The sequence below is a fragment of the Hemiscyllium ocellatum genome, chromosome 30 (genome assembly GCF_020745735.1).
Source record: "Hemiscyllium ocellatum isolate sHemOce1 chromosome 30, sHemOce1.pat.X.cur, whole genome shotgun sequence".
In the NCBI taxonomy this organism is placed as follows: Eukaryota; Metazoa; Chordata; class Chondrichthyes; order Orectolobiformes; family Hemiscylliidae; genus Hemiscyllium; species Hemiscyllium ocellatum.
Window position 1 is genome coordinate 55,428,908 of NC_083430.1, and position 26,862 is coordinate 55,455,769.

At 40.6% G+C, this 26,862-nt stretch overlaps 1 protein-coding gene across 1 annotated transcript in view; it reads right to left on the reverse strand.

Annotated features, from left to right (window-relative positions):
- Positions 1-249: 249 nt before the first annotated feature.
- The window catches only part of LOC132829773 (alpha-taxilin-like), a 101,234-nt gene continuing 74,621 nt past the window's right edge, over positions 250-26,862 (reverse strand). Inside the window, exons 6-10 of the mRNA XM_060847126.1 lie at positions 26,395-26,514; positions 25,797-25,871; positions 17,397-17,489; positions 13,759-13,854; positions 250-7,143 (exon numbers count right to left, since the gene is read on the reverse strand). Coding sequence (XP_060703109.1) covers positions 6,736-7,143; positions 13,759-13,854; positions 17,397-17,489; positions 25,797-25,871; positions 26,395-26,514 — 792 coding nt within the window. The 3' untranslated portion in view covers positions 250-6,735. The remainder of the gene's footprint in view (positions 7,144-13,758; positions 13,855-17,396; positions 17,490-25,796; positions 25,872-26,394; positions 26,515-26,862) is intronic.

Below are 26,862 nucleotides of genomic sequence, written 5' to 3' on the forward strand. Positions count from 1 at the left end.
AGAATACTTTTATGGATTTGGGAATGAGAAGGATCTTGAAGATTTCTGTAGCATGAGGAACAGTAAAATGAATTGAAATAACATCAGTTTCTTTCAGAGTACAACCTGGTTCCCATTCTACTCAGCAATACCATTTTATTTTTGTTATTTTTACTCTTTTTGTAACTCAAATGGTACTGTATTGTGGTAACATTTTTACTATACCTTTCTAGATACATAGGACAATAAATAAAATAAATAACAAACTAGTGATGAGATACACCTTTATTGGATTCTATATTACAGATTAAAGGCCAAATTATCTTAGTGCATCATGAAATAGTTAATGTTTCAACATTGCAAATACATCAAGCTCAACATTGATACAACTTCAAGTGTTGACTGACACTATATTGATTTTCATGAACACCAGAAGATAATGGAACTTATAAAAGTTGAATTGCCATCAATTATATTTCTGGTTTCTACAAAATATTTCAAATAACTAATTCTATCCTTAAGAATACATGCAATTGTTTTGAGAAAATAGGATTATTACAATTAGCACTGTGTAGATTATTTGCAGTCACCTTGGGGCAAAAGAAAACTCTTTAGGGTAGCTAAGAAAATTAAACTTCTAACAGGATAGATTCATAGAAATATGCAACAGGAAGATGGTCATTTGGCCCACTGTGTCCATGCTGGCTGACAAGGAACCTTCTAGCCTAACCGCACATTCTGGAATAGAAAGTAGATGCCCAGGTATTTTTCTTAAATGAGGATTTTCACCCTTTGAGGCAGTGTGTCCCAGATTCCCACCACCTTCTGAGTGAGAAGAATGCTCCCACCTAAGTCTTATCATAAATCTACGCATCTCGGTTACGGACCCCTCTCAACCAAGGGAACTTGAGCTTCTGATCCACTCTATCCAAATCCCTTATTTTTAGATATTTCAATTAGATTTCCCCCCAGGCTTCTCTCGTGAAGAAAACAGCCCTTGGACAATCTTTCTTTATAACTAAATTCCTCCAGGCCTACCAACATCAGTGTAAATCTCTTTAGGAACAACACATTTGCACTAGGGAAGTCAGCGTGGTGACCAGAATTGTACACAGCATTAACGCTGCAGCTTAACTAGTGTTTACATAGCTGCAGCAAACTGCTCTTATATCCGTGCTATTAAAGGCAGGATCCCATGTGCCTTTCTGACCATTTTATGTAACTGTCTAGCCATCTTCAGGGATGAGATCAAAAACTAAGGTTCTCTACATTATCATGAGAACGCAACAATTAGGAGTAAGCCATTTGACCCTCAATTGCTCTGCCATTTGACAAAATAATGGTTGGCTGATCTGATTGTCACAACTTCTCTCTATGATTCTACAGCCTTTCAATTCCCTTCTCAAAGTGATCTGACAGCCATTGCAGTTATTTCCTTATTGTGGTCAGGCATAAATTACATCAATTGAATTAATTGTTCTTGCCAACGGTGCACTTACATTCCATAATTATTTCATAAAAAGCATTTCAATCTAAGCATCAAAGCAGAACTTGAAGGACTCTGATGAAGTTAAAACCTCAAATTACAGGGGGAGGTTTTGTATCATTACACTGAGTATAGGGGTTGCGATGTCATGTTGCAACTGTATAGGACATTAGTGAGGCCATTTCAGGTATACTGTACTGCATGCAAAAGATGCTGTTAAACTGGAATGGGTTCAGAACTATTTACAAGGATGTTGCCAGCATTGAAGGATTTGAGCTATAGGGACAGGATCAACAGAACATAGGACAATACAGCGCAGAACAGGCCCTTCGACTCTTGACGTTGCACCAACCTGTGAACTATTCTCAGCATGTCCCCCTACACTATCCCAAAATCATCCATGTGCTTATCTAATAGGCTGGGGCTTTTTTCCGTGGAGTAGAGGTGGAGAGGTTTATAAAATAATAAGGGGCACAGATAGGGTGAATAGCTAAGATCTTTTTTCCAGGGTAGGGGAGTCTAAAACTAGAGGGCATAGATTTAAGGCAAAAGAGGAAAGATTTAAAAGGGATCTGAGGGCAGCTTTTTCATAGAGGGTGGTGCGTGCATGGAACTAGCTGCCAGAGGTGGAAGGCAGCTGGTACAATTACGACATTTAAAAAGCATCTGGTTGGGCACATGAATAGGAAGGGATATGGGCCAAATTCTGGAAAATGGGGCTAGATCAGTTTGGGAAACTGGTCAGTACAGATGAATTGTGCTGTATAACACTCTGACTCTATGAACAAATTCAATTTAAGAATTAATTTGTGGACATGAAAGATCATCACAATCTTGTTTATGAAATATCAGAAGTATTGCTTGCTTCAAAACCCTTGCAGTGTCTAGGACAAGGCCCTGATCATATTGATCCTACTGGGAAAGAAATTACATTGTGAACAGTTATCTGTTCTAAATATTCATTTCCATCTATAACAACTGGAATGCTGGGATTCTTATTTTCCCCAGACAATATCTGAGAAAGGAGCAAATCGTCAAAAAGTTAAATCATTTTCCTCGACAGACTGAGGCAGGAAGACAGTGGTCTTATTTTCAAAATACTGTACGGATTCTTCAACACAAAATTAATCTGCCAAAATTAAATAACAAAGTATCCTTCCAACTCTCATGCTTTAGTGACTTAAGGAAAACATTATTAATACAGAGACAGCTATATTTAATGCATTTTAAAATCAGCTTCGCCTATCTCAATAAAGCCCAGAAACCCTTACATTGTTCAGGCTTTTGTTTTTAAAAGGTCTTGTACAGAGAACATCTGATAAATGGTTTGATGTAAATTCTCTCTTCTATCTCCAAAATCTTAGGATGGATATCATTTTGCTTCAAGGTTCAATTTCTCATCATGTGATTACAGTGGTGTAATAATTCTAGTACTGGATGTGCTGTTCAGTGATGCACAAGTCAAATTCTATCATGAAAAGTAATTAAAGGTGAATTCAATAAATTTGATCATTTTGTGACCAGAGGAAAAAGAATGACTTCTTTAAACAAACTAACTTTCATAAGTGAATGGAAGGGTGTCTTTTACCAGATGTGATCGGAACGAAACTCTAATCCATACTGTGGTAGTTGATTCAGTGCCCTGAATTAGCTCAGCAAACTCATATAATATTAAAGGCATATTCGCAATTCAAATAAGGACAGGCAACAAATGAAACAACTGCCCAAATGCCAAGAACCACAAAACTCAAATTTAAATGAATCAAAATGCAAAATATGACTGATGAAATCAATTATTGGAGACATTCATTTTCTGAAGCAAACGTGACAATCCACTTAAAAAGGTCAAAATTAGTTGCATGTTCTACCTTTTCTACACATTAGACTGGTGTACTAAAATCTAAGCAAAACTTACACCTATATACTCTCAGGGACAATATTCCAAAGATTAGTTAAAGAATCAAAATGAAACACCACATTGCAAAAATAATTGCAATTAAGTCTCTGTTCACATGAATATTAAGCAACATCTCAGCAATGAACTTCTATTGCTTGTTGATGAATCTTCTAATGAGCAAAGGGTCACAGACATGCAGTATGACACAGGATGAAATATTACTTTTAATTCTGTTCAAATAATCCTTTTTGGGATGGGACAACTCAGGTTCTGGTTCATGCAGGAATAATGGATTGATCAGCAATGGGTTAAATAAACCATCTTTGTTCCACACTTGGTTATGCGCAATGCAAAGAAATTGAGTTTCGCATAACCTAACCACATCATCATTCATTTATGTTAAGCAAATCGTATTGAATTTTTATGGCAACATTCAAGGAAAATATCAAGACTGTGCAGTTATTAATTTATCACAGTGTGAAGGTAATTGGGAGGTGATTAGCACAGATGGCAATACAATGTTCTCAAATAAATTTATTGAAAATTGCAACGTTCAGCATTGTGTTTTGGTTCCTGAGAAGAGGAAACATTCCAATTCTATGGACTGATTGAATGGTACACACACTATACTGATTTCGCCCGTCAGATAACACAGAAATAATATACTAATGATAGTGGTTGGAATGATATGAGAGATTGTGTCATGACTGAATGGGCCAGCTTTAGGTTAATGGTAACACTGCTAATAAAAGTGAATTGTAATTGTTCAATTGTAACACGCACACATGGTACAAAGTAACCGCATGCATACACATCATACATACAAATGTACACCAGGTACCTTACAAGGAGTGAACTAAGTAGCATGCATTCTTACATTACAATGTGATGACTGATTCTGATGAAATACACATTGATATTTATGCATATATTCAAAATCTTGGCACTGCATTCCATCTACCTTCCAACTTGATAATGCATTATTAGATTATTATTTCTTAAATTGCTGTTTCTGACTGAAATTGCTTTTTTATAACAATTTCCCATTCTAATTAATTTTCATAATACTTGGGAGATGTTTTATAACATTTTGAAATAGTGTAAGATCATTTACTGAATAATAACTGGTCCAATATACAGGCTGAAATGATCACTGCCAAGTATCATGTTTAATTTCTCCGTAACCGTATTCCACTCTGACCATTAAACCGGACCATAGAACCAAGTTCTTTAAAAACACAGTGCTAAAGAAATAGGTTTTCTGTCTTTCAATCTTTACTTTGACAGTTTTGGTTGTTCGATCCCTTTGAAGGGGAACCCAAACATTGACATGATTTCAACACATTTTGGCAACCTTGCTGAATCAAATTCTTAAAGAATTTTGTAAAACTACTGAGCTCATTATTGATCACACCTAACTGTAGCAGATCTGTGTTACAGTATGTTTACATAGCAGTATTATCTGTGGGTAGAAAGTACTGATGCAACTTTATGCTCCCCATTCCAAGCAAAATGACAGGAACACATTGAGAAACCTGAAGGGAAATGAAAAGTTATAGCACTTCTCATTAAATGGAAAAGAGTTATTACTTCCTGAGAGAAGTTCATTTATGCTTCGACAGTAAAGTGAAGGTTCTGGTATTTTCTTTAAGATTCCCTGGAACTTATGTTCAATTGTTTGGAGATTTTAAATTGCATCAATCCACAAAACGTTAAAGGTTTGAATGATATGAAATAGGCCCAAACTATCCAAAACTTATTGGTAAACATATCAAACTTTAACAGCAAATAATCCAACAGCACCAATGTGTGCGTGTGAAAGAGGATCTGCTAAAGAAAATTTCAAAATTAATTCCTAGACAATCAGAGAAACTCCAAAAGGTCCAGCATTTCTTCAATGTAATGAAATAACTCAAGTTTGTGCAATGTAAGAGATTTTGCATCACAATCCTCTACAATTCAGTTACTAGCACTTTGGATGCCACGTATTATGAAAGATTTTCTTTGGTAGCCAATATTGTGGTTACAAGGGAAAACCAACACCATACATCAGTGATAGAGGTTGTCAAAACAAAAATCTTTAACAATGGAAGCTTCAGAACAAACTGAAGATCATATGTGGAAAATGTCATTACACAATTCAATTAAATGGTCACAGGTTTATCAGCATTGTATGGCTACATCAATTATCACTAATCAAGTCTTTCAAAAAGTCAATGTCATAAGCACTATCCAAATGGGTAATATTTGGAATTACAAACTTCACAGAAAAAAATCTGCATTAAAAGTTCAGGCAGAGATTTTACTTGAGACATATCGAGACTGTCATTTAAAAAAAAAGTCTTGTTTGAACCCTCATCTAAAAAGGATATTGCAAGAAGTATATGGAAACAAGCTTATGTGAATGCAAGAAAAAGACCAAGTGTAAAGATGGTTTTAAAAACATGTTTTGATTATGAAGCGGTTTTACTTCTTCATACAAAGTTTGATTAGCAAAGAACATGCCCTCAAAGGCTTTTTGACAGTGATATGCCCAACTTCACTATTAAATTTAATATTGAATCACATTTGTCTCAGCAAAATATCTTTCAACAGACATGCCCCAAGCTATTTATTCTTCTTAAGCCCCCCCGTCAAAGTAGGTTTTGCAACTCAAACGTGATCAGGCTGCAAGGTTAATTTAAAAAAGTACAATACAGCAGTTGGTAAATTTGAGAGACAGATTCAATTCATACTCTTCCTCCTTCCCTGTCATTCTGCCAGGTTCATTTCCACTACCATACCATTAAATGGGGGGGGTGGGGGAGAGAGAGAAAGAAGCCAAGGTTTGCCATTTCACTTGCATGCCTTCTAAATGACTGAGGAGCAACACCGGTGATTGAGAACTACCTTTTGCAGTTGGTAAAAGGGATTAATAAAATGAAGGGAACTGAAGGGCAGTTCATGCTCTCGAAAGGACATAACAATTACTTATATAACAGAGGGCAACAAATTGCAATCATCTTAAGGAATGTATAAATAGACTTCTAAAACTTTGCCAGGAAAAATGGTCTGAATTTCCAATTGTGTTATCTTCTTTCATGAAATCTCTAATCTTTTCTGATCGCTTCCTTTCTTTGCACACAAGCAACCCAACACTTTTCCCTCACTTAAAATTCTCATTTATCTGGTAAAACAGATTGTGACTGTCATTAAGCCTTCAAGATAACTAACTTATTATGTCACTAATTAATGAATAATACTTTCATCCAAAACATAGAAATCTGAGCTTTATGAACCATAGTGCTTTCAGTTAGTACATGGGATTTTGGACTACAGCAATTTTTAGATGTGCCCTTCTGTTCATATTCTCCCTCCCTACAGGGGCAATAAGTTACTCCACAGAGCTGCTGGATGGTAATATTTCAGACTGAATGCTACAAGCTTCAATGTTAGTTTCCACTTGACTATGTGCAAACATGGGTGGCTGTACCTCCTTGGTCACACAAACACAAACTTCAGTCGAGTGCAGAGTCTCTTGAGTTGGGCAATCAGCCTTTGCAGAAACATCGGCAGTGTAATCTTTGCTTTGATTATCTGGGGAAACTTTATTTACGGATTGCATATCTTCTTCCTTTTCCCCAATCTCTTTGCTGTTGCCATCTTGTGGAGTTGACTGAACACTGAGGTCATGAACTTTTTTGTTCAGATCATTCCTTTCAGTCTGAAGAGCACGACACAATTTCTCCAAGCGCTGAATCTTTACCTGAAGGCTTTCAAATTCCTTGTCACGCAGGGTTTTCTAGGTTTAACATTAAAAAGGCAGGTAAATAAAACTATGTTGCTGTGTAAAAAAATATTGCAAAAGAGGGTAGGGTTTGCTACTTCTGGGCAGTAAAAGATAATTTCCACATAACTCATATATACTCCATGCCTCAGAGAGGAGGATGAAGAGAAACAAAAGTAAGCTACTGCAATACCAATAAATTGTCCCAGGCCACTGTTACAATGGTCAAGGGCCCATATTTCAACCCAGTTTTGATCTTACACACAAGAGCCTCATGGCAGGTAGCATACAGAATAATTTGGACTAGCAATCTAGAGGCAGCGACTAAAGCTCTGGGTTGTAAGTTCAAATCTCACTACAATAGCTTGTAGATAAAAGCCAGTCTCAATCATGGCAACTATAAAACTACCAGTTTATTGTAAAAACAAGTCTGGTTTACTTATGCTCTTTAGGAAGAAAATCTGCCATCCTTACCCTGTCTAGCCCATATGGAACTCCAAAATAAAACCAGATGCATTACCTAGAATCAACCTACACACTGGAAATGACAAAGACACACCCTCCTTTCTCCTTATGAATATCTAGGACTGGTAGCAAAATTGTGAGAGCTCAGATGAAATTAGCATTAGAACAAAGAAAATTTACAGCCCAGGGGTAAGCCCTTCAGCCCTCCAAGCCTGTGTCGATCTAAATCCACTGTCTAAACCTATGGCCCAATTCCCCCGAACATATGCATCCCACTGCTCCCCACCTCCTCATGCATCTGTCGAGATGCACCTTAAAATGAATCTACCATGATTGCCTCTATTATTTCTGCTGGCAATGCGTTCCAGGCAGCTACCACCCTCTGAGTAAAGTACTCTCCGCACGTATCCCCCTTAAACTTTTCCCCTCTCACCTTGAAAGCATGACCTCTTGTTGTTGAATCCTTCACACTGGGAAAAAGCTCATCTCTATCCACCCTGTATATAACCTTCATGATTTTGTAGACCTCAGTCAGGTCACCCCTCAATCTCCTTTTTTTCTAATGAAAACAATCCTAACCTACTCAACCTCTCTTCATAGCTAGCACCTTCCATACCAGGCAAAATCCTCGTAAACCTTCTCTGCACCCTCTCCAAAGCGCCCACATCCTTTTGGTAATGTGGCCAGAACTGTACACAGTATTCTAAATGCAGTCAAACCTTGTACAATTTTAACAGGACCTGTCAGCTCTTATATTCAATACCCTGTCTGATTAAGCAAGCATACCATATGCCTTCTTGACCACTCTATCCACCTGCAGGGTACAACAGACCTGAACGCCCAGATCTCTCTGCTCATCAACTTTTCCCAAGACTCTTCCGTTTACAGTATAGTTTGCTCTAGAATTAGACTTCCCAAAATGTGTCACCTCACATTTATCTGGATTGAACTCCATCTGCCACTTTTCAGCCCAACTCTCCAGTCTATCCATAGTCTCCTGTATTTTTTGACAGTCCCCTATGCTTTCTGCTACTCCAATTTTCGTGTCATCTGCAAATTTACTGATCAGACCAACAATGCCCTCTTCCAAATCCACAACAGTGGCCCCAGCACTCATCCCTGCAGAACACCACTGGTCACCTTTCTCAGTTTCGAGAAACTCATTTGACTACTCTGTCTCCTGTTGTTCAACCAGTTCTTTATCCACCTAGCCAGAACACCCTGCACACGTGACTTCACTTTCTCCATTAGTTTACCATGGGGAACCTTAGTAAGCACCTTACTAAAGTCCACGTATTTGACAGCTACATGCCTTCCTTCATCTATCAACTTGGTTACTTCCTCAAAGAACTCCAAGTTGGTAAGGCATGATCCCCCCTGCACAAAACAAATGTTGCCTATCACTGATAAGCCCATTCTTTTCAAAATATAATAGATTTTATCCCTCAGTACCTTCTCCAGCAACTTTCCCACTGACGTCAGGCTCATTGGTCTGTAGTTACCTGGAATATCCCTAGTACCCTTCTTGTACAGGGGGACAACAATAGCAACCTGCCAGTCCTCCAGCACCTCACCGGTGTTTAAGGATACCACAAAGATCTCAGTTAGGGTTGTGGTTCTATTCGCCGAGCTGGGAATTTGTGCTGCACACGTTTCGTCCCCTGTCTAGGTGACACCCTTAGTGCTTGGAAGCCTCCTGTGAAGCACTTCTGTGATCTTTTTTCTGGCACTTGTAGTGTTTGAATCTGCGAGACATCAACTAGCCACGAAAAGACACGACCAGCTATCCTTAGTAGCCACACACGCAGATGACAAACAACATGAATTCGACTGGGACGACACTACTATTATAGGACAAGCCAAACAGAGAACAGCCAGGGAATTCCTAGAGGCATGGCACTCATCCACAGATTCAATCAATAAGCACATCGACCTGGACCCAATATACCGACCACTGCAGCGGACAGCTGGAACTGACAACCGGAAACAGCAGATTCAAACCACTACAAAAGCCGGAGGAAAGATCACAGCAGCGCTTCACAGGAGGCTCCCAAGCACTGAGGATGTCACCCAAACAGGGGACGAAACGTCTGCAACACAAATTCCCAGCTCGACAAACAGAACCACAACAACGAGCACCCGAGCTACAAATCTTCTCTCAAACTTTGAATATCAGTCAGGGCCCCAGCTATTTCCTCTCTCGCCTCCCTCAGCAACCTGGGATAGATCCCATCCAGTCCTGGGGATTTGTCTGCCTTAATATCCTTTAGCCTACCCAACACATCTTCCCTCCTTATGTCAACATGATCCAGAGCAAGCAAACTCCTATCTCTAATCTCAACATTCATCATGTCCCTTTCCTCAGTGAACACTGATGTAAAGTAATCATTGAGATTGACAGTCTGACAGTCACACTCAATCATACTTTACAGCTAATGTCCTAGTTTCCTCCATCATCATCCCTAGGTATGTTTATTTTATTCATTCATGGAATGTGGCTGGGCCAGAATTTGATTCCCACGCCTAACTATCATTGAGAAGGTGGTGGTGAGCTGCCTTCTTGAACCATAGCAGCCTGTGGGTATACCCACAGGGCTGTCGAGGGTGCGGGAATGGAGATATTCAAGCATTCTGACCCAATTATCCTGAAGAAACAGCAAAATATTTCTAAGTCGGAATGGTGGAGTGACCTGGAGGGGAACTTGTAGGTGGTTTCCCATGTACCTGCTGCCCTTGCCCTTCTAGTTAAGTATTTGTGGGCTTGGAAGGTGGTATCCAAAGAGCCTTAGTGAACTTCAACATTCATCTGTCAACGGCACATACTGCTGCTATTGAGCATTGGAGGTGAAGGGAGTGAATATTTGTCATATGTAGAGTCATAGAATCACAAAGTGCAGAATAGGCCATTTGGTCCTTCAAGTCTAACAAAACATTATAGTCACATATTCCAGCACTTGGCCCATAGACCTGAATGTTATGATATTTCAAGTGCTCATCCCACCTCAACAACAACAAAAAACTACCCCAAATTTATTTTAGTCCCACCTTTCACTGAATATTTGATCCATTGCTTTGAATACGATGATATTTCAAGTGCTCATTCAAGAACACTTTAAAGGTTGAGAGGTTTCCAGCCCCTCCCACATTCCTAAGCAATCATTCCAGATTCCCAACACACTCTGAGTGTAAGTGTTTGCCTCAAATCCTCTCTAAACCTCCTGCCTCTCAGTGCAAATTGAAGCCAACTTGTTACTGACCCTTCAACTAATGGGAACAGCTGTTTCCTATTCACGCTATCGATTCCCCTTAATCAAATATATCCGAATCAGTTTCTCTCGGTCTTCTCTGCTCCAAAATAAGCAATCTACATTTCTCCAGCCTCACTCCATTGCTAACCTGTTCTGTCACAGAAAACATCGTGATGAATCTCCTCTGCACCCCTCCAATGTAATCACATCCCTTCAATAGTGCAGCGACTAGAATTGTACAGCTATAGCCTAGCCAAAGTCCCATAGAGCTAGAATATAACCTCCCTATTCTTATAACCCATGGCACAGCTTATATAGACAAGCATCCCATCTGTCAACCATCTTCAGGGATTCATGGACAAGCACCCCAAGTTCCAATGTCTGTCTAAGCTTCCCAATGTCATGGCATTCACTGAGTACTCTTACCTATCAGGGCTAAATACCATTTGCTACTGGCATATCTGATGGAGGATCTGGCCAATTCACTTACATCTCCTTATAACGCAAGACCACCTTCTTTACCAACCATCCAGCCAATCTTCATGTAATCTGCAAACTTATCATCCAGTACATTTTCTTCTGTATTGTTTATATACATCATGAACAATAAGAGATCCATTACTGATTACCATTGAACAGGGTCCAGCTGCACAAACAGCCTTCTACCTGTCCAGTTTTAAGGCCACACAAATCTCCAGTACCTAGTCATTTCTTATGTCAAACTGTTCAAGAACCAAAGCCCCTCTTCCTGAATCCTGTACCTACATCCAAAGTGAAGACAGATTTGAAGTTATAATTTAACACCATGACAAATCCTCCAGCTCCACGCAAAGATTGCTGCCTTTGTTTCTACTCTTTCCAGAGTTATCACCTTCCCCTTGATAGATGAATTATTTTAAGATCCCTCCATGCACATTCTGTACTCCACTGGGGCTGCGATTGATTTGCTCCATGTGTACCAGTTAAAAGCTCATTTGCTTTTTGTCCAGTCCTGAACATTCCTACATTTCCATAGCTGTTACTCCTACATTTCACTGTAATGTAAATCTGTTTGGCCTATTCTACCACCAATTCTACTTTTTAAAAAATTGTTCACAGGCTAATCCAGCGTCATTGGCTAATCCAGCATTTATTGCCCAACCCGAATTCCCCTTGAAATTGCAGGGGTGAGGTAAGTTTCTTGAACTGCAGTTCTTGGAGTGTAGGAACCACTTCAATGATATTAATGAGGAAATTCCAGGATTTTGGCCTAATGAAAATGACAAAACAGTGATATATTTCCAGGTCAAGATGGTGAGTGGCTCGGAGAGGAATTTGTAGGCGGGGGTGTTCCCAAATAATCTGGTTTCCTACCCTTTTAAGCTGGTAGTGGTCATAGGTCTGGAATGTGTTATTGGTGCGTTACTGCAGTACATCTTACAGACTGTACACAGAGTGTCAATGGTGAGGGTTCAAATGTTGATGGTGGCGAATGGGGTTCCAACCAAGAGGGCTAGCAAAATGGGAATCAATAGGTATGAGGGCAAACTCTCTGCTGGTTGGAAACATACCTGGCACATCGGAAGATGGTCATGGTTGTTCGAGGTCTCTCATGTCAACTCCAGGACACCTCTGTAAGAGTACTTTAGGTTGGTGTCCTAGGCCCAACCACATGAGCTGTTTCATCTTCCCTCCTTCATAAGCCTATAAGTGGGGATGTTCACACATGATTGCACAATGTTCAGCAAGATTCACAACTCCTCGAATACTGAAGCAGCCTATGTTCAAATGCATCAAGATCTGGACAAACTCCAGGCTTGGTTTGACAAATGGCAAGTGATACTTATGCCACACAAATACCAGGCAATGAACATCTCCAATAAGAGACAATCTAACCACCACCCCTTGTCATTCAATGGCGTTACTATCACTGAATTCCCCAACTCCAAAATATCTTTGGGGTTACCACTGACCAGAAACACAACTAAACCTGCCACAGTAGCTACAAATTCGGCAGTCTGGGTACAGAATTGATGCACAGAAACAGAATATTACAGATGTAGCTGTATTGTAGGGGTACACCACTCAGCTCTTCAAGCCTGCACTGCTATTATGATCCTAGTCGATCATCGTCGATCATCCAACTCAGTACACTATTCCTGTTTTCGTTCCATTTCCTTTGATCCCTTTTGTCCTAAGAACTATACCTACATCTTTCTTGAAAATCTTCAATATTTTGACCTCAACAGTTTCCTGTTTTAAAGAAGTCAGTATTTAAAGAGTCATGAATGGTGCTGAACATTTGTACAATCTGCAAATATCTTAAGTTTTAATGTCATGATGAAAGGAAGGTCATTGGTGAAACAGCTGAAGGTGGTTGGGACAAGGACTACCTTCAGGAATTCTGGCATAATTGTCTTGGAGCTTAGATAACTGACCTCCAACAACCACAGTGTTGCAAGGACTACCTGAGCACGCATGCAGTTGAATGCCAATTCAGCAGAAAGAATGATCGTTCTGACCTCAACGCTGGAGTTCAGCTCTTTTATTCAAAACTGAAATGAGGTCAGGAATTAAGTGGGCTGGTGGAAGCCAAACTAAGTTTTTGTTCTAATTGGTTGGGCGCTTGAAAGAAATAAGCTTAGAAGGTGATAGGGATCCAACGAGGCGCTGACTGGAAAGCAGCGTGGGCCAATCAGCAATGTGGCCTCTATCTAAGCTATAAATGTCTATGACATTTGTCTGGCTGATTTTAAATGCAGATACTACAAAGGAAGAGACACGTTCCATCAGTTTGGCTGTATAATTTGAGCTACAAGTAAAAATTCTTACCCCCCACTCAAGCGCAATACGCCAAGAATTATACAAAGTCAATCGTAAAAATTAAGACTGAACAAGTATTTAACAGATTAGCTCAAACTGGAAATGAATGACCAACCTCCTCTGCCATATCCAGCAGTGCTTTATTGCTACTTTCCCATCTGGTACGATACATGGTGGTCTCTTTTTCCAGTTTTTTGATCTTTTTTGTCATCTGATCGAAAGAAAGTGGGAAAAATGTTTTATAAATGAGAATGTACACAAGTGTTGAAATATTGTACATTAATAATGTGGAGCATTAAGCTGTAATTCCATGTAAAGCAGGCTAAAATTGCTGTATTGGTCAATTTTCTTGCTCTCACAGGTGAGAGGGACGTCTTGCATGTTGATAATAAATTGCAGTAATCACAGTCTGGTGAATTTTATCAACAAGCATTTGCCATTTTTCTTTACATTAGCACAAAGTAATAAATATCAACTTAATCCAGAACATAAAGACAGAATCCTACAATGGCAAACTAAAAGATTCCTAGATTCAAATCCAAGTCTGAGCCCAGTCAGTGAATTTCAGCCAGGGTGTGAATGGAGATATTACAATTCACCAAAGTCCTCCTGGGCCTGGAACGCTTGTAAAAATATTAGTATTTACATTATCAAACACAGGTGGCTAAACTATTAATAAAACATTCCAGGGTATTTTACAGGCGTGTTAAAAGATTAAACATGTTCAGAATTCAAAGGGGCTTTGGGAAAGTAAATAAGGTGACGAATCGAGTACATACAAAATCAGGGTCTTATAGCACTGAACCGGGCCCTTTGGCCCAAACTGGGCCATACTGACCAAAATGTCCATCCACACTAACCCCATTTCCCTGCACTTGGCCCATATTCTTTAAATTCTTTCCTATCCATGTATCTGTCCAAATGCCTTTTAAAATGTTGTTAATGTACCCACCTCAACCAGTTCCATTGGCAGCTCGTTTCATATGCATACCATCGTCTGCATAAAAAAGTTGCCCCTCAGGTTCCCTTTTATTCTTTCCCCTCTAACCTTAAAATGGTACCCTCTAGTCCTTGATTCCCCAATCCTAAGACAAAAACAGACTGCATTCACCCTGTCCGTGCCTGTCATGATCTTATGCGCCTCTATAAGGTCCTCCCTCAGTCGCCTATGCTCTGAACAGAAAGATCCTAGCTTGCCCAACCTCTCCCTATAACTCAGGCCATGAAGCCCAGGCAACATCTTTGTAAATTTCTTCTGCACTCTTCCCAATTTAATAATATTCTTCCTATAACAAGGTGACCAAATACTCCAAGTGCAGCCTCACCAACGTCATGCAACATGACTTCCCAACTTTTATACTCAATGCCCTGACTGATGAAGGCCAGTGCTCCAAAAGCCACCTTCACTGCCCTATCTACCTGTAACTCCACTTTCAGAGAACTGTGAACCTGAACTCCAAGATCCCACTGTTGCACTAAACTCCTTAAGGCCTACCATTCACTATGGAACTCCTACTTTGATTTGACTTTCCAAAATGTAAGACTTCACACTTATCTATGTTAAACGCCATTTGCCACTTCTCAGCCCATTTCCCCAGATGACAAAGCCCTACTGCAATTTCTGATAACTTTCCTCAATGTCCACAATACCTCTTATTTTAGTGTCATCTGCAAACTTACTAATCATGCCATGGATGGATAACTAAACAGCAATGGGCCCAGCACTGACCCCAGAGGCACTCCACTAATCAAAGGCCTCCAGTCCGACAAGCAACCTTCCACCATTACCCTCTGCTTTCTACCATCTAGCCAATTTTGTATCCAGTTTGTCAGCGGATTTTAATTTTCCTAATATAGAATGGGACTGCCAGAGCATTAAGGGCTTAGATAAGGTGGTATTTGTTAGGTGCAATCAGAAAAGATTCCTCGAGCAATATATAGAGGATCCTACTTGGGAAGGGGCAAAACGTGACCTATTCTTGGGAAACAGGGCAGGGGACAGTAGGGGAGCACTTTGGGACTAGTGACCATAGTTCTGCTAATTTAAAAATAGTTATAAAGAGGGACAAAACTGGTCTACAGGTTCAAGTTCTAAGTTTGGGCAAGATGAATTTTGATGGAATTAGACAGGACCTTGCAGGGATTGATTGGAGTAGTTCGTTTACAGACAAAGGGACCTCTGGCAAGTGGGAGGCCTTTAACAGTGGTTCAGGGGCTTTATATGTTCCTGTGAGGGTGGAGGGCAAGGTTGGCAGGAATAGGGAACCCTGAATGACAAGAGATATTGAGGCTTTGATCAGAAAAAAGGAGAATTGACTCAGGTACAGGCAGCTGGGATCAAAAAGGATTCCCTGGAGATATACAGGGAGTACAGGAGTTCCCTGAAGGAGGAAATCAGGAGGGCGAAAAGTTGACACGAGCTAGTCTTGGCTGAGAAGAAATCGGTGAATCCAAAGAGGTAGTTTAAGTATATTAAAGGAAAAAGAAAAACTAGGGAGAGAATAGAGCCCCTCCAGGACAGAAGTGGACATTTATGTGTAGAACCGCAGGAAATGGGTGAGGTTTTCAATTGATATGTCTCCTCTGTATTTACCATGGAGAAAGACAAAGACGTGGGAACTTGGGGAAGTTAGTGCTAATATCTTGGACAGTCCATATCACAGGAGAAGTGGTGCTGAATGTTTAGAATGTATGAGGGCGGATAAATCTCCTTGCTCTGACAAGGTATATCCAAGAACATGACAAGAGGTTAGAGAAGAAATAGCACGGGGGCCCTGGCTGATATCTTTGCATTATCATTAGCCATCGATGAGGTCCCAGAAGACTGGAGGGTAGTGAATGCTGTGCTGTTATTCAAGAAGGGCTGCAAAGGAAAGCCTGGGAACTATAGACAAGTAAGCTTAAATCTGTGCTGAGTAAGTTAATTGAAAAGATTCTGAGATATGATATACATGCATTTGGAAAGACAGGATTTGATTAGGAGTAGTCAGCATGGCTTTATGCGTGGGAGATCATGCCTCAGATTTGTTACAGTTCATGTTTGAAGTGACCAGGAAGGTTGATGAAGGCAGGGTGGTAGATTTCAGTAAGGCTTTTGATAAGATTCCACATGATAGACTGCTCTGGAAGGTGGGTTGCACTACTACTTGCTTATTTGTTCCTCTAAGTCCCATTGACTATTTGGGGGCCTAGTACAACCCCAATAACGTCGCCATTCCCTTCTTATTTCTTAGTTCCACCCACAAAGTCTCACTGGAAGACCCTTCAGTTATTTCATCTTTGATTAGTGCTATAGTATTCAACTTAATCAAAAATGCAACTCCCTCTCCCCTCTTTCCACCATCTGTCTTGCCTAAAGCACCTGTACCCTGGCACATTAAGCTGCCAGTCCTGTCCCTCCCTTAACCATGTTTCTGTAAGGGCTAGAATATCCCAGTCGCAGACACGTATCCATGCCCTGGGTTCATATTAAAAATATAATAAACATAATAAAAAACAGAAGAATTGCAGGTATTGGAAATCAGAAAAACAGAAATTGCTGGTACATCTCAGAAGGTCTGGCAGCATCTGTGCAGAGAAATCAGAGTTAACGTTTTGGGTCCAGTGACCCTTCTTCAGAACTAGTAGTGTATAGGAAAAGGTACGCATGTTGAAGACAGATGGTGTTTTGGAGGAGGGTTGGCAGTGGAGGTGATGGTTAAACAGCCCCTCAAAATTTAAAATATTAAAAAAATTCAACAAAGTAACCTGTACCTTTTCCATCTCTTGTTTGAAGGTTGTGAAAACTTCATTACTTTTTGAAAGTGTAGCTTGGAATTCTTCAAACTTTCCAGTGTATAATGCCAGCTGATAAAATACAAAGCAGTTTAAAAAAAAGCTGCATAAACAAAGCATTGGAATTGCAAGTAGAACCGGCTCTCAGATCCTTCTTATTGCATGTGAATATTCTTAAAAATGTCTCAGCGTATCCTCAACATTAACATCAATTTTGTAGCAATTATTTTCTTTGCTGAATTAACATTCAGTTAACGTGCATGTGTAAGTTTTTTTTTAAAAGAAATAGTTGCTCCCTGTAAAGCTCAACAAAAAAAATGGACTGCAAGCGGAGAAAGAAAAAAGGGCAAGAAGAGATTTGGAGAAATCCATCTTATTGATATCACAGGATGTATATAGCTTATAAAAATTAGCATTATGTCTGAGTATACCTGCAAACAAGCAAAGACCCATGAATATCATTGTTTCCATTTGAGGGGTAGATCATTATCAACAGTGGAACATTCAGGAAATAATGCTTTGATTTATTTATTGGCATGTGGATTTTGTTACAAAATACAATGAAAACTGTTGTGTAGTGTCACTATTCTTCTGCGCCATCTTAAAACACAGAAAAATAAACCAAAACATAGAATATAAAGGCAGAAAAATAAAGAAATAAAGAAAAAGTGTCAAACTTTACAGTCCTTGTTCAATGCTCTGTTATGGGCTATGGGCCTGGTGGGGTCAGGCACAAGTCTCCTCACGGTGTTGACGCTGTAACGAGAGTCGCTATGCTTCAGCGCCATCTCGCCTCCACTAACACCCACGTCACTGAGTCCTCGCTGGAACCCACCAATGCTGCTAGGTACCGCACTGGCCAAAACTTTACTCCACCACTGCCACAAGTTCACTTCAGGCCCACCTTGCCATTCCAGCTGGGTCTCATCCTGGGCCCAAATATGCATCTGTCTCCATGAATCTGTGATGGATGCAGACACTGCCAGGAAACCAAACATGCCTCCAATGATGGCGCCGTCATGTTTCTGCACTGGGCTCACTCACCATGACCAAGCTCTTCAACAAGGAGGAAGTAAAATAAAAGAGAAAATGAAACGAGATGAGACAGAATAAAATAAAAGAAACAAAACAAAAAGCGGACAAGACCGGGCTTAGAAACCCTTTTCCACCACCATTTTACTGGAAGGTGATTACAGCATCTCAAAATGCATGCTAGATAGGATTATGTTTTACCTTTAAAAGAAGTTCATTCTCGGATGTGGGCTTTGCTGACTGGACCAGCATTTATTGCCCATCCTGAGTTGGCCTTGAGAAGGTGGCGGTGAGCTATCTTTTGAACTACCATAAACCACATGCTATGGGTAATCCCCAAAAGTATTAGGGTGTTCCAGGATTTTGATCCAGTTACAGTGAAGGAATGGCAATATCTTTCCAAATCAGGATGGTGATTGGTTTGGTGGGAAGCTTGCAGCTGGTGATGCATCCATGTACCAAATGCCCCTATCATTCCAGTGGGAAGTTGTTGTGGATTTGAAAAGTGCTGCCAAAGAGCTTTGGTGAATTTCTGCAGTCTATCTTATAAATGGTACAGACAGCTGCTACTGAGTACCAATGGGAGAGGGAATGGATGTTTGTGGATATGGTGCCAATCAAGCCAACTGCTATGTCCTCGATAGTGTCAAGCTTCTTAGGTGTTTTTGGAGGCAAATGGGGGTATTCCATCACACTCCTGGCTTGTGCCATGTAGATGGAGGTCAGGTGCTGAATAATCAGGTTGGAGTTGACAGTTAGTCACTCCTAGCCTCTGATTTACTCTTGTAACAATATATTTACACGGCTGGCCCAGTTCAGTTTCTGGTCAAATGATAAAACCCAAGAAAGTGGATAGTAGAGTATTCATGATGGTAATGCCATTGAATATCAAGGGAAGATGACTAGATTCTATTTTATTGGAGACGATCCTTGCCTAGCATGAATGTTACTTGCACATTTTGTTTAATGAATGTGGCATTTATTTTGAGGGGACTTGAATATAAAAGCAGAGATGTACTTCTGAGGCTCCATAAGGCTCTGGTCAGACCACATTTGGAGTATTGTGTGCAGTTTTGGGCCCCATATCTCTGGAAGGATGTACTGGCCCTACACCATATTCAAAGGAGGGTCATGAGAATGGTCCCAGGAATGAAAGCTGAACATATTAGATACATTTGAGGACTGTGTTTATACTCAATGGAGTTTAGAAGGATGGGGACATTCTAATTGAAGCATACAGAATACTGAATCGCCTGGACAAAATAGGTGTTGGGACGATGTTTCCATTGGTAGGAGTGACTAGGACTCAACGGCATAACCTGAGAGTAAAGGGAAGACCTTTTAGAACAGAGATAAGGAAAAACTTCTTCAGCCAGAGAGTGGTGAATCTATGAAATTCATTGCCACAGAAGGCTGAGGAGCCAGGTCATTAAATATATTTAAGACTGAGATAGATAGGTTCTTGAGTATCAAGGGGATCAAGGGTTATGGGGAGAAAGCGGGAGAATGGTGTTGAAAAAATATCAGCTATGATTGAATAGCGGAGCAAACTCGATGGGCTGAATGGCCTGATTTCTGCTCCTCTGGCTTATTGTCTTATTTTTAGTCAAAACTTCGAAATTGTTCAGGTCTTGCTGAATTCGGGCATGAACTGTTTCGGAACCATGAGGAATAATAAACGGTGCTGAATGGTGAACACTCCGACTTGTGACTTTCACGATGGAGGGAAAGTAATTGATGAAACAGCTGAAGATAGAACATAGAACGCTACAGCGCAATATAGAACCTTGTTGCACCGACCTGTGAAACCAATCTATTCTACACTACTCCATTTTCATCCATATGTTTATCCAGTGACCATTTAAATGCCCTTAAAGTTGGCGAATCTACAACTGCTGCAGGCAGGGTGTTCCACGCCCCTACTATTCTGAATAAAGAAACTACCTCCGACATCTATCACCCCTCAGTTTAAAGCTATGTCCCTTCGTGCTAGCCATCACCATCTAAGGAAAAAGGCACTTACTGTCCACTCCATCTAAACACACTGACTATCTTCGATGTCTCAGTTAAGTCACCTCTCAATCACCTCCTCTCTAATGAAACCAGCTTCAAGTCCTTCACTCTTTCCTCATAAGACCTTCCCTCCTACCACGCAACATTCAAATAAATCTCCTCTGAACCCTTTCCAAACCCTTCCTATAATGCAGTGACCAGAACTGTACACAATACTCCAAGTGCGACCACACCAGAGTTTTGTACAGCTGCAGCATGACCTCCTGGCACCGAAGCTCAATCCCTCTTCCAATAAAAGCTAACACACCATATTGCTGCCTTAACAACCCTGCCAACCTGGGTGGCAACTTTCAGGGATCGTATAGATGGACACCAAGATCTCTCTGCTCATCCAAACTGCCAAGAATCTTACCATTAGCCCAGTACTCTCTATTCCTGTTGCTCCTTCCAAAATGAATCACCTCACGCTTTTCCATTTGCCACCTCTCAGCCCAGCTCTGCCACTTACTTATGTCCCTCTGTAACCTGCAACATCCTTTGGCACTGCCACCTATTTCACCGACCTTAGTGTCATCCACAAATTTACTAACCAATCCTTCTATGCCCTCATCCAGGTCATTTATAAGTAAGTGACAAACAGCAGTGAACCCAAAACAGATCCTTGTGATATACCACTAATAACTGAACTCCAGGATGAACATTTCCCATCAATCACCACCCTTTGTCTTCTTTCAGCTAGCCAATTTCTGATCCAAACCACTAAATCACCCTCAATCCCATGTCTCCATACTTTGTCCTATAGCCTATCCTGGGGAACCTTATCAAACACCTTACTGAAACCCATATACACCACATCAACTGCTTTATCCTCATCTACCTGCTTGGTCACCTTCTCAAAGAACTCAAAGTTTGTGAGGCACGACCTATCCTTCACAAAACTGTGCCGACTATCGTTAAGAACAAAGAACAATACAGCACAGGTACCGACTCTTCAGCCCTCCAAACCTACATTGACACATTTTGCCCTTCCATAACAAAACTGTCTTCACTTGCTCATGCTATTCAGGAGGGTTTAAACTATTTCAGCAGGGGAATGGGAACCTAAATTGTAGTTCCAGTGTCCTGGAGGTTGAAAGCAGTGAGGTTAGAAATATGGTTTCACGATTGCAAGAGTTCACTGGCAGGCAGGAACGTGGTTTGAAGTGTGTCTATTTCAACGGCAGGAGCATATGGAATAAGGTGGGTGAACATGCAGCATGGGTTGGTACCTGGGTCTTCGATATTGTGGCCATTTCGGAGACATGGATAGAACAGGGACAGGAATGGTTGTTGAGGGTTCCGGGATTTAGATGCTTCACTAAGAACAGAGATGATGATAAAGGAGGGGAAGGCAATGTTGTTAGTCAAGGACAGTTCTGGGTGTAGGTTTGCTGGTAGGGTGATGAAACATCTGGAAATGAACCTTCCAGCTCAGCGAGCAAACCTACATTCAGATCTCAACCAGAGCTATAAATCTTCTCAAAACTTGCTAAGTCAAGGACAGTAACATACCTAGTATGTTACTAAGTCAAGGCAGAGAGGACACTTGAGGACTTGTCTACTGAATAGTATGGGCTGTGGTTAGAAATATTACTTACTAATGAACATAATTAAGGTAAAGGAGCTAAGTTAAAAAAGGAGATGCAAGAGGCAATTGCTTTTTTACTCAGAGGGTGCAGGTGCCTGGAGAATGCGGGAGAACCAGGAGACAACACAAAAACAACTTTGAGGCATCTTGACAGGTCTATGATTAGGCAGAGAATAGAGGGAAGCAAATAGTGTACAGGCAAAAAAGGGTTTTCCAGTTGAGAAAAGGCATCAAACATCAGTGCAGGCTTCGTGATTTGAAGGGCCTGTTCCTGTACTGTGCTTTGTCGTACAATCATCGAGAAACAGTACCAGTCTTATACCTATCAAGGGTAGTAGTGGGAAGCTGTGCGTGAAGTCCAAGGGGATAGGAGAAGTGCTAAATGAATATTTTTGTCAGTATTCACAATGGAAAAAGAATGTTGTCGAGAAGAACACAGAAACAGGCTACTACAATAGATGGGATTGAGGTTCACAAGGAGGTGGTGTTAGCAATTCTGCCAAGTGTGAAAATAGATAAGTCTCCTGGGTCGGATGGAATTTATCCTAGGATTCTCTGAGAAGCGAGGGAGAAGATTTCAGAGCTTTTGACTTTGATCTTTATGCTGTCAATGTCTGCAGGAATAGTGCCAGAAGACTGGAGGAGAGTAAATGTCATCCCCTTGTTCAAGAAGGGGAGTAGAGACAGCCCTGGTAATTATACACCAGTGAACTGTACTTCAGTTGCAGGTAAAGCCTTGGTAAAGGTTATAAGAGATAGGATTTTTCATCATCTAGAAAGGAATAAGTTGATTAGGGATAGTCAACAGTTTTGTGAAGGGTAGGTTGTGTCTCAAACTTTGAGTGGTTTGAAAGGTGACCAAACAGGTGGATGAGGGTAAAGCAGTTAATGTGGTGTGTATGGATTTCAGTAAGATGTTTGAGGAGATTCCCCACAAATAGGCTACTGCACAAAATACGGAGGCATGGGATTGAGGGTGATTTAGTGGTTTGAATCAGAAATTGGCTAGCTGAAAGATGACAGAGGGTGGTGGTTGATGGGAAATGTTCATCTTGGAGTTCAGTTACTAGTAGTGCATTGCAAGGATCTGTTTTGGTGCCACTTATGTTTGTCCTTTTTATAAATGACCTAGATAAGGGCATAGAAGGATGGGTTAGTAAATTTGTGGATGACACTAAGTTCGGTGGAGTTGTTGGCAGTGCCGAAGGATGTTGCAGGTTACAGAAGAACATATGCAGGTTGCAGAGCTGGGCTGAGAGGTGGCAAATGGAGTTTAATGTGGAAACTGAGAGGCGATTCACTCTGGAAGAAGCAACAGGAATAAAGACTACTGAGCTAATGGCAAGACTCTTGGTAGTGTAGTTGAGCAGCGAGATCTCTGTGTCCAAGTACAAAGTTGCCACCTAGGTTGATAGGATTGTGAAGGCAGCATATGGTGCATTAGCTTTTATTGGCAGAGGGATTGAGTTTCAGAGCCACAAGGTCATGCAGCAGCTGTACAAAACTCTGGTGCAGTCGCACTTGGAGTATCATGTACAGCTCTGGTCACCGCATTATAGGAAGGATGTGGAAAGTTTGGAAAGGGTTCAGAGGAGATTTACTAGGATGTTGTGTGCTATGGAGGGAAGGTCTTATGAAGAAAGGCTGAGGGACTTGAGGCTACTTTCGTTAGAGAGAAAGTTGAGAAGTGACTTAATTGAGACATATAAGATAATCAGAGGGTTAGATAGTGTGGACAGTGAGAGCCTTTTTCCTCAGGTGGTGATGGCTAGCATAAAGAGCATAGCTTTAAATTGAGTGGTGATGGATATAGGACAGATGTCAGAGGTAGTTTCTTTACTCAGAATAGTAGGGACATTGCCTGCAACATTCATAGACTCGCCAACTTTAAGGGCATTTAAATGGGCATTGGATAAACATATGGATGAAAATGGAAGAGTGTAGGATAGATGGGCTTCAGATTGATTTCACAGGTCGATGCAACTTTGAGGGCTGAAGGGCCTGTACTGCACTGTAAAGTTCTATGTCTTATGACCCACTTACAGGATCCGTATCCCTTTATTGCCTTCCTATTCATGTATTTTTCCAAGTGCTTATTAAATGCTGCTACTGTGTCTGCTTCCACCATCACCTCTGTCAGCGCATTCCAGACACTCACCACACTGTGTGAAAAATATGCATCACACATCTTTTTTAAAACTTCCCTCCCAGCACCTTGGACCTGTATCCACTAGTAATTGACCTCTCCGCATTGGGGAAAAAGCCCCATACTTTCCACTCTATCCATGCTATTCACAATCTTATAAACCTACATCAGTTGCCCCTGAACCTCCTGCACTCCAGTGAAAACAAATCCAGTTAAGTCAAACTTTCTTCATAGCAAAAATCCCTCATACCAGACAACATTCTGGTAAACTGTTTTTTGTACCTTCTCCAAAGCATCCACATCTTTCTAGTAGTGTGGTGACCAGAATTGTATACAATATTCCAAGTGTGACCTAACACAAGTTCTATAAAGCTGCAGCATAACTTGCTTGTCGTACTCAACGTCTCGGGCAGGCAGATTGTCAAGGATGAGGACAAGTATGCTTTTCCCTCTTTTTGGTTCCCTCACCACCTCTCTCAGACCTAATCTAACAGCAACGCACTTTGGGACTTGGCCAGCTCGATCAGTAGCACTGCTACCCAGTAACTTCTGTTGGTAGGCATGGAAAGCCCCCAAGCACAGATATTTTGCATGTCTGGCACCTTAAGTGCCTCCTCCATGTGGTATTCAACATAAGAGCAGAATCATCAGCTGATGGGGTGTAATACGTGGTAATCAGCAAGGGGCTTCCTGGCCCACATTTGAACTGATGCCAGAAGACATCATGGGGTCCAAAATAAATGTTGAGGACTCCCAAGGGCAACTCCATCCTACTGTGCCCCCATCTCTGCTGGATAGGTCCGGCTGGTGGGACAGTGAAATTGCATCTGGGACATTGATATACTCTGAGAATCATGCCTTATGAATAATGTCAAGCTGTTGCTTGACTAATCTGAGAAAACTCTCACAATTTTACCATTAGCCCAGGTTAAGGAGAACTTTGCAGGGTTGACAGGGAAGAATTTGCCATTGCATTTTATAGAAACCATGTGCAAGGATGTGTGGTTAACGCAGGAGATCGATATTAAATAATGATGTTCATTTGAAGATCTGGTGCAGATAAGATGGGCTGAATGGTCTCTTTTGCACCATAAAATTTGTGAAATTTTAAACCTCTCATCATAAAATAATGTCACCAAGATATTGAAACTTCATTAAACGCTTCCACTTGTTGTGCATTCAAAATAGCAAAGCAAATGTCAAGGTACTTTCCGAGTCCTTTGCATTAATTAACCATCTAACTTAACTAAATATCATCCAAATGCATTGTGGTGTTATTTTTCCTTCAATACTACCTTAACTGGACAAGCAGTTCAGCATTTGATGCACATAGTGCATAGAGTTCTTAACCCTTCATAATCATCAATTTAATAGATCAAGGTACATTTTTGGGAATTGCGCATGTGACCATTGTTCTACTCTTGCCAATTTTCATCATCCACACCACATTTACTCATTTATACAATGAAAGAGTTTACTGTACTCTCTTTAGCTTTTCTGTCTACTAATTGTGTTAAAAACACCTTTAGTCATGTCAAAAAATACTCAACAAGGACCATACCTGCTGTTTCAGATGAACTTCCTGCTGTTTCATGAGCTCACACATCCTTTGGCTCTCCACTGTCTCCTTTAACAACTGCAATTGAAGATAAAAGGATAAATTGAAATGAATATCTATCTATATGAACTTGTGATGCTTGGTCCAAACTAAACCCTTTTTCAAATTCTGTTTTTTCTATTTGACACTTTTCCCATTTTCCCTCCCTCATGTCCTGGGTCTGCAAACTGGAGTACAAATGAAATATATTATCTTCAAAACTAGTTGGAGAAGAAACACTATTGGCCTTTCCTTCCTCTCCTGAAACAAAGCATTAATCAAGGTTCCTTGGTAGGGCAAATAACTTCATCTCCTTCAACCCACTTCCTGAACACTGATCTTGAACATCTCCAATTAGGCTTCTGCTCTCCTATCTGAAATAGCATCTAATTTGACTGACCATTAACCATATTTTTCATGGAAGCTGACAACTTTTACAGCCTTCAATGAAACTCTGCTGTTGTTCAATATTGTGGGATTATTCTCATTTGGTTCTACTCTTCCCACATGTTCCTTCCGGAACTTCTTAAATACCAAAAGATGACTAAATTTAACAACTCACATATTCTTTTTCTTTCTGGTGCCTCTCCTCTGCATCTTTCAGCAGTTCCTGTGCTTGCTGGAGTTTGGCGTCAATGAGTTGCTGCTGCAGGTCTTTGTGCTTAAATACTTTGTCAATATGCTGTGAACAGATACTTTGGTCAAACATTGAAGCCATAACGATGTGAAATCAACTGATGAGTTCCCAAATATGCTAATGCAATCGTATGTCATTTCCATGTTACTACTGTGACTGGTTGGTCGCTCCATGAATACTATTGCAAACCAGTGCTACATCAGTATAGTTCATTTGAGCAAACATTGCTATATTTGAGTACTTTCTTTGGATTTTAGGTGCTTGTTTTTCCAATTCCCAGATAAAATTAGAAAACTACTGTTGTTATATGTTGGCTTATTGGTCTTGTACAGTACCCTCATTTGTTCTGCCTGGAAGCTTACGTGAAACAGAAGCTTAACAGATCTGGCAGAG